General features: G+C 42.0%; 1 protein-coding gene across 1 annotated transcript in view; it reads right to left on the bottom strand.

Moving 5' to 3' along the window:
- Nucleotides 1–7,473: 7,473 nt before the first annotated feature.
- The window catches only part of TMEM145 (transmembrane protein 145), a 64,937-nt gene continuing 60,367 nt past the window's right edge, over nt 7,474–12,043 (bottom strand). Inside the window, exons 14-15 of the mRNA XM_063436619.1 lie at nt 9,644–9,835; nt 7,474–8,191 (exon numbers count right to left, since the gene is read on the bottom strand). Of these exons, the coding sequence (XP_063292689.1) occupies nt 7,955–8,191; nt 9,644–9,835 (429 nt within the window). The 3' untranslated portion in view covers nt 7,474–7,954. The remainder of the gene's footprint in view (nt 8,192–9,643; nt 9,836–12,043) is intronic.

The raw sequence follows: 12,043 nt of genomic DNA, 5'->3' as shown, positions 1-12,043 counted from the left end.
GGTTGAGAGCTAGCGAACCGAATTTACACAGACGCCGCTTAGTCTCCCGGTCCCTCCGACCTAGCGAACAAAATATACACCCTAGTCTAGACAAGACACCGGTGTCCGGCTAGGGCTATTTACACCAGAACCCCGCCTGACTAACCAAATCACACGGTCTTACTAAAGAGCGTTCGATTGAGCGGTGCGCCTTCGCAACTTCCCTCCGACAGAGGGGGCAGATTCCATACACAATTCAAACCCCTTATGGGCCTACCGCACAATCGGTATACCCCTAGTGGGTCTGCCGTCTAAAACAGCAGTTGTCTTACCTCCTCGTTCCTGAACCTGAGTTCACACTCATCGACGGGGACACTTCTTACGTAGAGGCCGATGATCTCCTGGACAACAGACCAGTGGCGCCGAGACGAAGGGAGGTCCACGCAGAAGTTCAGGGGTGCAGCCGTAGAGAACGTGGGCAAAGATAGACCGTCTCACGCCTCTGCCTCTCAGCTACCGTTGAACGATGAGCTTCCCGGCCAATGCATCAAATGATACCGGAGAAACTGACGGAAGCCAAGCACAGAGAGATGGACACAGGTTTCTTCAGGAAGGAAGAGATTCTTTATTGGATCACCGATCGGGACTCAGAGGGACTAATGTCACCAAAATACAGCAAGTTCTGAGCCCCGGACAATAGTGCAGGCTCCTTATATAGGCATATAACTCCTCCCATATTAAGCTCCACCCGCACATTCTCTTGACCAATCAATACAAATAAGAATTAACTTCCTGCTTGACCGCATGGCTTGTCCAGCACAATGGAGGAGGGGAATACTATATCCTGTATTCTTGCACATGCTCCGTACACTACTGATCGTATCTTGCCTCGTGCAACCAACTGATCGATACGTCAGCATATGCACGTACACATGCCACGTGGTAATCTCGGCCTACTAAATTTATTTTTACCGAGATTCCACCACAGCCCCACAAAAAATGGACACTTTGGGCCCAATTTGGACATTTCCACTTAGGTGTGTACTTAGGTTTGTTACCAACAGTTTAGACATTAATGACTGTGTGTTGAGGTATTGTGAGGAGACAGCAAATTGGCACCATTATACAGGCTGTACACTTACTACTTTACATTGTAGCAGAGTGTCATTTCTTCAGTGTTGTCACATAAAGATATAATAAAGTGTTTACAAAAATGTGAGGGGTGTACTCACTTTTGTGAGATACTGTAGCCTACATTTTGCCATTCAAATTTTAACTTACTTTAAAAAAAAAACAAACAAAAAAACATTCTAAGCAATATAACCACTACAGACTGTTATAATGGTTATGCATAGATCCCAACGTGTCTCATATGTAAATCAGGACAGGTGGGTGGAGTTTGGAGGGGGCATCGCTAGCTATGTGAGGCACGTCAATAGCAACGCCCACAACGGAAGCCGCTAGAGAGGGCGATCCCGTACACAAAGGGGGTGTGCCAGTCTGGAAACTGGGGCAGGCCTGTAACCTGGCCTTCTGAAGTGCTCCCTCCATGGTTTTAGTGCCCCCTACACAGCGTAAGCGCCTCTAATGATGGTTCTAGTGCCTCTAATAACTGTGCTGCTCCAAAGGCACTTCCCAAGTAAGGCAGGACAGCACCTCAAAATCGGGACTGTACTGCTAAAAGCTATATAAAAGATTATGGTGCCAGGAATACTCCAGCCACCTCTCAAGGTTTGACGTTTAAACCATTATAGTACCGTTTGACAACTTAGCCCGGTCCGCTACGTCCAGTCTTCCCCATCAGGAAAAAATAGACGTCACTACTTCGATCAATACAGAACTCCAATCGTTGGCTGAGAGCTGCGTTTAACACTCTTAGCCAATGAGTGTGGTCCTCCACTGGCTTGATTTGCTCTATAGAGCTATCAAGCTGCACCTTCTGGAGAAGACCAGAAACACTGCAGATGGCAAGCGGAACCCAAGTAATTTCTCAAACTACTAGAATGGTATTAAATCTTATCGTGATACAGTGAAAGGCTACTCCTGGCACCATCCTCAGGACATACTTGGAAACCAGAGAATCTGAATGTACCTTTCCTGGTCAAACACTTTGTAGTTATTATAACCACTTCTTGGTTAAAGTGGGAGTATTTTCTAAACCAGCGATGCTTTAAGTTTGGCTAACCTGGGCTTAAATTTGAAATTCAGTTTAAATTCTCACTTTTGTAAATAACCCTGTCAGTCTGCGTCTAATGATGCACAACAACTTTTTGTTGACAGTTCTCTCCAAAAGCAGGACACAAGGGAGCCAAGTTGGGACAGCAGGACAGGACACCAAAAACTGTGACTGTCCCGCCAAAACCAGGACAGTTGGGGGACATGCGTTCTGCTACTCTGCCCTCAAATTTGAATTCACTCTGATTGTTCACTTTAGAAATTAGACCTGTCACTGTTTCCTGTGCATTGAAGTGATCGTATGTGAGAAAGAGAAAGTCCAATTTGCACTGAGCTGCACTACTTAAGAACCAGTATGTCAAACGTAGTAAGCCATTATCATCGCACTGATGACAAATCATGGCTTAAACTATCTTGCTTTGCATGTAATGCATCTATCTCATACATTAGTTTCCCCTTTTACGTTGCATTACTGAAATAAATGAACTTTTGCACGATATTCAAATTTTTCGAGTATCACCTGTAGTATCCCTTTAAGGAGCATACAGTTTGCTGCAGGCAAAATGCTATATTATCACTAGGACATATATAAGTATAATGGGATAACCAACTCTTTTAATATGTTTTGTTTTTCTCAAACAATGCATTATAAGACTTTAATAGCTACACCAGATTTTTTGGGGGTGTGTTCTTCTTTGATTTTCCAGCTTCTATTTTGACTTTGAGTACCTCTGCTATGTAATCCTGAGCTGGCTAGTTTAACCATTCTCCCGTACTTCTATTACTCTGATCTTGGCATTTTGTACCGTATTCACCATTATTCTGTATAGACATTAAACACAGACACTCTAAGATCCGGTAATATGTTCTATCCTAGACTCTTGCTGTCTGACTCGAGTGCTGTAAGTTGGATGGTGTATCCATGACACCAATGCCTATTTTTCCCCATAAAAACACACACATTGCATAAAAAAAATGATATTTATTATGGAAGTCAGTTAACGTCGTCTTGCTGCGGACAGTATGCAGCGGCATGAAAGTCGCAGTAACAAAGTATGGGCGAACGCTATAAAGTAACAGGAAGAGTAATTTCATTCAGCAGCAAGAAATGGATGGAAAGTCTCAACATCGCAGGAAGGGTTAGTAGCAGCGACTGCTTTGTTAATGGTGTGGGTGACCAACGTACGATCACGTTTTGCCCCCAATCAGGAGCCTAGCATGCCACTTTACGTTCAAAGTCCAAGCATTTTAAAAGCAGAATATACCGCATCCTGTATATACAGAGGGTAAGTCCTACTATCAGTCACCATCTGTAACGTTGCAAGGAATAAAGAGGAGTAAGGATGCAGGTTAAGCGGTATCTGGGGACGCGGTCTTTACTATAAAAATAAGCACAACTCTATCAGAGATAACATATGGCAAAAATGATTACAAAACATGCTAAAGATGATTATCTAAGGTGGTATTTATATTCTCCTAAGGCAATGCCAGCCGTGTGCTCTTTATACTGTTAATTATCCATTTATGATATTCCCATTTTTAGACATACCTCCATGAGGCAGCAAAGCACAATCAGACACACAGATACCCTCTGACACTTGTGCACCTTGTAATGTTTAAAGGAACAGCCAAACATACATTAACAGTTTTATCGTACCATAACAACAGGTAGTGGGATGCAGAGACACAAATGCTGAAAATTAGACACTGTGATGGACAAGACATTAATTTGAAAGCAGGATATTTAGGAGAAGTGAAAAAGAAAAAAAGAAAAACCGAGAACAAGAAGCGACAGGCTGCAGGAGCGACAGGAAGCTACAAGCATTAAGAACTGAGAGACAGGAAGCTACAGGCATCAATAACAGAGATAGACGGTAAGTTCCCGGGCCACAAATGCAGTGAGAGACAGGATGTTACAGGCAACAAGAACAGAGAGAGACAGGAAGCTACGGGCAGCAAGAGCAGAGAGAGACAGGAAGCTACGGGCAGCAAGAGCAGAGAGAGACAGGAAGCTACAGGTAGCAAGAGCAGAGAGACCGGAAGCTGAAGGCAGCAAGAGCAGAGAGACAGGAAGTTACAGGCAGCAAGAGCAGAGAGAGACAGGAAGCTACAGGCAACAAGAGCAGAGAAACAGGAAGTTACAGAGCAAGAGCAAAGAGACAGGAAGCTACAGGCAGCAAGAGCAGAGAGACAGGTAGCTACAGGTAACAAGAGCAGAGAGCCAGGAAGCTACAGGCAGCCAGAGCAGAGAGCCAGGAAGCTACAGGCAGCCAGAGCAGAGAGCCAGGAAGCTACAGGCAGCCAGAGCAGAGAGCCAGGAAGCTACAGGCAGCCAGAGCAGAGAGACAGGAAGCTACAGGTAGCAAGAGCAGAGAGACAGGAAGCTGAAGGCAGCAAGAGCAGAGAGACAGGAAGCTGAAGGCAGCAAGAGCAGAGAGACAGGAAGCTGAAGGCAGCAAGAGCAGAGAGACAGGAAGCTGAAGGCAGCAAGAGCAGAGAGACAGGAAGCTGAAGGCAGCAAGAGCAGAGAGAGACAGGGAGCTACAGGCAACAAGAGCAGAGAGACAGGAAGCTACAGGTAGCAAGAGCAGAGAGACAGGAAGCTGAAGGCAGCAAGAGCAGAGAGACAGGAAGCTGAAGGCAGCAAGAGCAGAGAGACAGGAAGCCACAGGTAACACGAGCAGAGAGACAGGAAGCCACAGGTAACACGAACAGAGAGACAGGAAGCCACAGGTAACACAAGCAGAGAGACAGGAAGCTACATGTAACAAGAGCAGAAAGACAGGAAGTTACAGGCAGCAAAAACAGAGAGAGACAGGAAGCTACAGGTAAAAAGAGCAGAGAGACAGGAAGCTATAGGTAAAAAGAGCAGAGAGACAGAAAGCTACAGGCAGCAAGAACAGAGAGAGACAAAAAGCTACAGGCGGTATAGATAAGAAGACAGAACGATCAGCTACAGGTAGCAAGGGCAGAGCGAGATAGAAAGCTACAAGCAGAATTTATCACAAGAGGCACTGAACGAATGATGTTTAAACAGGAAAATACAAGCAGAGATAAAGGATGCTACTTGCAGATTGTAGTTATGGTGTGTGACTTTTCTGCTGCCTGTATTTTGTCTTCAAACAGCAGTGACATAACGAAATAGGGGTTAGTTTGGATAATTAAAGAAAAAACTAAAACCAAGATGTAAAAACTGTAGACCGCAAAAACAATTAGAGACAGAAATCTAAAATGGGGTGGAAGGTTTAGTGGCAAGAATCTGCAAGGCAATATGAACAAATAGAATTAGAAATCCAGAGACAGCAGGAATGATTGGAGGCAGAAATCTACAGACAGCAGGTATGATTGGAGAAAGGAATCTATAGACAGTTGGAATGGTTGGAGGCAGAAATCTACAGACAGCAGGAATGATTGGAGGAAGGAATCTATAGACAGCAGGAATGGTTGGAGGAAGGAATCTATAGACAGCAGGAATGATTGGAGGAAGGAATCTATAGACAGCAGGAATGGTTGGAGGCAGAAATCTACAGACAGCAGGAATGATTGGAGGAAGGAATCTATAGACAGCAGGAATGGTTGGAGGCAGGAATCTATAGACAGTTAGAATGGTTGGAGACAGGAATCTAAAGATAGCAGGAATGATTACAGACTGAAAACTAGAGGCAGCAGAAATGAAGGGAGGCAGGAATCTTCAAACAGCAGGAACGAATGGACATAGGAATCTTAAGATTGCAGGAATGGTTGGAGACAGGAATCTAAAGATAGCAGGAATGATTACAGACTGGAAACTAGAGGCAGCAGAAATGAAGGGAGGCAGGAATCTTCAAACAGCAGGAACGAATGGACATGGGAATCTAAAGATTGCAGGAATGATTGGAGGAAGGAATCTAACGATAGTATGAATTATCACAGACTTAAAATCTACAGGCAGCAGGAATGATTAGAGGCGGGTATTTATAGATCGCAGGAATAATTAGAGGAGGGTATTTACAGATAGCAGGAATGATTAAAGGCATGTTTTTATAGATAGCAGGAATGATTAGAGGTAGGTATTTATAGATAGCAGGAATGATTAGAGGCGGGTATTTATAGATAGCAGGAATGATTAGAGGCGGGTATTTATAGATAGCAGGAATGATTAGAGGCGGGTATTTATAGATAGCAGGAATGATTAGAGGCGGGTATTTATAGATAGCAGGAATGATTAGAGGCGGGTATTTATAGATAGCAGGAATGATTAGAGGCGGGTATTTATAGATAGCAGGAATGATTAGAGGCGGGTATTTATAGATAGCAGGAATGATTAGAGGCGGGTATTTATAGATAGCAGGAATGATTAGATGCGGGTATTTATAGATAGCAGGAATGATTAGAGGCGGGTATTTATGGATAGCAGGAATGATTAAAGGCGGGTATTTATAGATAGCAGGAATGATTAGATGCGGGTATTTATAGATAGCAGGAATGATTAGAGGTAGATATTTACAGATAGCAGGAATGATTAGAGGCGGGTATTTACAGATAGCAGGAATGATTACAGGTGGGTATTTACAGATAGCAGGAATGATTACAGGTGGGTATTTACAGATAGCAGGAATGATAAGAGGTGGGTATTTACAGATAGCAGGAATGATTAGAGGCGGGTATTTACATATAGCAGGAATGATTAGAGGTGGGTATTTACCGATAGCAGGAATGATTAGAGGCTGGTATTTATAGATAGCAGGAATGATTAGAGGCTGGTATTTACAGATAGCAGGAATGATTAGAGGCGGGTATTTACATATAGCAGGAATGATTAGAGGCTGGTATTTACAGATAGCAGGAATGATTAGAGGCTGGTATTTATAGATAGCAGGAGTTATTAGAGGAGTGTATTTACAGATAGCAGGAGTGATTAGAGGAGTGTATTTACAGATAGCAGGAGTGATTAGAGGCGGGTATTTATAGATAGCAGGAATGATTAGAGGCGGGTATTTACATATAGCAGGAATGATTAGAGGCTGGTATTTACAGATAGCAGGAATGATTAGAGGCTGGTATTTACAGATAGCAGGAATGATTAGAGGCGGGTATTTACATATAGCAGGAATGATTAGAGGCTGGTATTTACAGATAGCAGGAATGATTAGAGGCTGGTATTTATAGATAGCAGGAGTTATTAGAGGAGTGTATTTACAGATAGCAGGAGTGATTAGAGGAGTGTATTTACAGATAGCAGGAGTGATTAGAGGAGGGTATTTACAGATAGCCGGGATGATCAGAAGTGGGTATTTACAGATAGCAGGAGTGATTACAGGCGGTTATGTTTACAGATAGCAGAAAGAGCAGAAAACTAGACACACGAAGAACAGGAAACTACAAGATGCAGAGTAATTGGGCAAAGAAAAATTATTAGAAAGAAGGAAGCTACAAGCAGAGAAATAATAAGAGATGGGAGTATAGAATGCAGAATGGACACAGCATACAATAAGACAAAATATAAACAAACAACCAAAACAATAATTATTCAGAATGGGAATAGAAATAGGTTAGAGATGATACAAGTGGTAGGGAAAGGCACATGTACTAAAACAAATAATTATAGAGTTTGTGTGTTATGTACACACATACATACATATAAACACATGAAAATGAAACACGATACACTTGTCTCTCCACTCAGTTCTGTCCTTTACACACATACATCCAGATGAGTTCTGCTTCGGAACATCAACTCATATGTGAATCTAGAGGGTCCGTATTGGCTCAGAAAGTACTGCAGTGTGGAGGGGACACGTCCCCAGACTGTGTTGGGTTTCTACATGGGCTGGGGACCTGCAGAGCGGATGCTGAAGTATTCAGGGAAGCCATTCTGATTATGGATTTGAGGGGCATGGAGCTGCTGAAGACTCCCAAGTTGTGTCTCCCCAACTGGTATCTTCTGACTTCCAGGGGCACCATTCACTGGTGGCGGAGTGACCACCTGATGAGGGTCAGAGGTCAGCTGGGAATAGTGCTGCCCGAGGGTCACAGGATATTGTAATGGTTTATTTACCTACAGAGGTGAGTGAGAAAAAAGGTACGTGAGCAATAACATATGGCAAATACATACATATATAACATATAGCGGACACATAATGCTGAAACATGTATTTTTGGGAGTGTCTCTAGAACCTCTGAGATGGAATTATTTCCCCAAATACTTGCTTCCTGCCATGCTATGGGTAGTTTCCCACCAATTGTACAGCGCTACGGAATTTGCTGGCGCTATATAAATAATAAAATAATAATAATGTTTGTGGGTGTTATACAACCAGTAACTGCTGCTACTTGCAGCTGCTTTCCTTAAAAGAACACTATAGTCACCTAAATTACTTTAGCTAAATAAAGCAGTTTTAGTGTATAGATCATTCCCCTGCAATTTCACTGCTCAATTCACTGTCATTTAGGAGTTAAATCGCTTTGTTTCTGTTTATGCAGCCCTAGCCACACCTCCCCTGGCTATGATTGACAGAGCCTGCATGAAAAAAAAAATGGTTTCACTTTCAAACAGATGTAATTTATCTTAAATAATTGTATCTCAATCTCTAAATTGAACTTTAATCACATACAGGAGGCTCTTGCGGGGTCTAGCAAGCTATTAACATAGCAGGGGATAAGAAAATCTTAATTAAACAGAACTTGCAATAAAGAAAGCCTAAATAGGGCTCTCTTTACAGGAAGTGTTTATGGAAGGCTGTGCAAGTCACATGCATGGAGATGTGACTAGGGTTCATAAACAAAGGGATTTAACTCCTAAATGGCAGAGGATTGAGCAGTGAGGCTGCAGGGGCATGATCTATACACCAAAACTGCTTCATTAAGCTAAAGTTGTTCAGGTGACTATAGTGTCCCTTTAAATAAAGCTATTTCCCTTTAGTAATATGTTGAGAGAGGGTCTGTGGAGAAAGAGTTACTCTGTCTCCCCAGGCACGCTCCTGGTTTAGGAGAGAGGCCGCATTAGCGACAACACTGCAATAGCAGCAGCTGCCCACTATAGTTAACAAATCATATCTGTATCTGCTCAGACAACATTTCAGTCCTTGTAATCTGCCACCAAGTTCTTCATGCAGCAAGTACTTTAAAGGTTGTAAAAAAAACAAGCTAAATGGTTTCTAGACTGCCTGACAGATTTATTGGAGAAAGAGATCACAAGTAAGTTCCTTTCTCATGGTCTCACATGTAGATGTTCCGGAACACTTAAAAAGGATCAAACGCAATAATGTATCCATGTTAATAATGTACATCATGTTGCAATTTCATCACAATTTTCTAACTCTCACTGATGCATTAGAAACAAGGCTGTACAGGACACGATAAGTCAGCAGCCAAGTTCAATAATTTGCATAGTGGTTATCGCTTTTCTCTCTATTCAAGAAAAAAACAATGTTTCTTTTGAAAACTCCGTTAATGCGTTATGATCTTGTATTTGATTTTAACAGAAAAAAAAAAAAAAAAAGTATCTCACCACTCCTGTAGTACCATTGCAGTTCGGGATAGAGAACAGCTCAGTGACATTGGGGACAGAATCACTGATAAAGGTGACGTTTCCATAGACGTGGTGGGGAAATTTTTCTGTGCTCTGCTCCATGATCCCAATCTGAGAGGTGCGCACGTGGTATGGAAAATTCTTATTGGCTGCAGAAGGTCTTGTGATCACCTGAGGTTGGGAATAGATTTGAAAATATTGTCAGGTTTTGGGGATATTTCGTTACGAAATCTATTTCTGCACAGCTTTTTTTTTTTCTACAAACTTCAGTGAATAAATAGGGGATTATATACTACTATCTGTGTCTACAGGAATAATACTAGTGGGTAATTAATACATTGTTAAACACAGATCTGCACAGCAGTCAAGCCATAAGACTTGTTTTTCCCACCGATATCTCAAATCAGCAGTGATGTTACTACTGCAAGGGCTTCTGGGCTGGCATATGCAAATTAGTTCAACAAAGAATCACCTTCTTTCCTCATTATTCCATTTTAAACATGGATTACTTGGGGTTTGTCTTTGCTGTATACAACATCTTTGAAACACAACTCGGGAAGAGATGCAAAGCCAGTGAACCACTCATGCAACTCATCAGCATTAGGTTGGTGCTGGCTTGCTAGTGAGGCTTGGCGTTACTTGCAGAGTTGTGTTTCAAAGCAGTTGTATACAGTAAACGGAATGCAGGTTTAAAATGGTATAATGAGGCAAAAAGGTGATTCTTTGTTGAACTAATTTGCATATGAACACCCAGAATCCCATGCAGTAGTAACATCACTGCAAATTTGAGTTTTCCGTGGGCAAAGCCATCACTTTTTTCCCCACCATAACGTTCTTGGTTTGTGCTCCAGATTAATACTACGTAGACTGTCACTTTCTAGTGTTGCAAGCATTACATCCCAAACAATGCAAATGCACCATACTCAAAAATGAATAATGAATAAGAAGGTCATCATTGTTGTGAGGGTTTATTAAAAGTTATGTTACATGGCGTATTCCTACCAAAATGAGTGACAAGGACATACACACACATACACACTCAGTTAAAAGCAGTCACTGCACTGAGTAGAAGGGGATAGGGGGACCAAAATAAAGCATACAGAAACACTGGACGTGTTTTGCGCCTCCTCAAAGATGCTTTGTCAACTGGCATTACAGACAAATACAGCTGGAATGCCTATTTTTTTTCCTTTAATAGCCGAAAAAGATAAAGAGATCTAACCAGTAACAATCTGCAAACAAGACATTCAATAACACACAATTTTCTATATTGATCCAAAAGCAATCTTCACACAATTTACTTTGTGCTTGAAGTTAGATAAAAGAATGCAGGCGTTTTATGACGGTATCTGTTTAAGCTATAATCACCTCTGTAATATCGTCCAAACAGACTGTAACTGGAGAAGTGAGTGATCAGACGATGAGCTCGAAGCCAGGGTCATTTGCCAGTTGACAGCAGATGTTGTTTGACATAATTTATTCTATTCGCACGTCAAGGCTTAGAGCTGACTTTGCAACAAAATTCTAGGTAAAAGAAGACTTTTTAACCCATTCTTTTTCCGAGGTGCACTGTCTGCTCGAGGCAGTGATAAGCAAAATTGTAACTCAGAGCCAGCAGAAAGTTATTAAACACCGTAAGCAAGGATTTTATTTGCTCTCAACCTCTCAACAGTTAAAGCTTATTGATATTGTTTAAATATCAATGCTAGGGTTTAAAAGAAGACTTTACACTAACCAGCCATAACATTAAAGCCACCTGCCTAATATCGTGTAAATCCCCCACATGCTGCCAACGCAGCTCTGATGTGTTAAGGCATGAAATCCACAAGACATCTGCACTGTGTGTTCTGACACCTTTCTATCATGGCCAGAATTATGTTTTTCAGCTATTTGAGCTATAGTAGCTCTTCAGTGTGATCGGACTCATGACCCAGACGTCATGCATCTTGGACGTAAAAACCCAAGGGTAGAGTACAAAATATTTGATAGAGTCCTAACCTCAACATCTGAGGAAAGGGATTTAGGGGTGATTATTTCTGATGACTTAAAGGTAGGCAGACAATGTAATAGAGCAGCAGGAAATGCTAGCAGAATGCTTGGTTGTATAGGGAGAGGTATTAGCAGTAGAAAGAGGGAAGTGCTCATGCCATTGTACAGAACACTGGTGAGACCTCACTTGGAGTACTGTACACAGTACTGGAGACCCTATCTTCAGAAGGATATTGATACCTTAGAGAGAGTTCAAAGAAGGGCTACTAAACTGGTTCATGGATTGCAGGATAAAACTTACCAGGAAAGGTTAAAGGATCTTAACATGTATAGCTTGGAGGAAAGACGAGACAGGGGGGATATGATAGAAACATTTAAATACATAAAGGG

This window comes from Pelobates fuscus, chromosome 11 (assembly GCF_036172605.1).
Source record: "Pelobates fuscus isolate aPelFus1 chromosome 11, aPelFus1.pri, whole genome shotgun sequence".
NCBI classification, from domain to species: Eukaryota; Metazoa; Chordata; class Amphibia; order Anura; family Pelobatidae; genus Pelobates; species Pelobates fuscus.
This window is presented reverse-complemented; position numbering and strand designations above follow the sequence as displayed.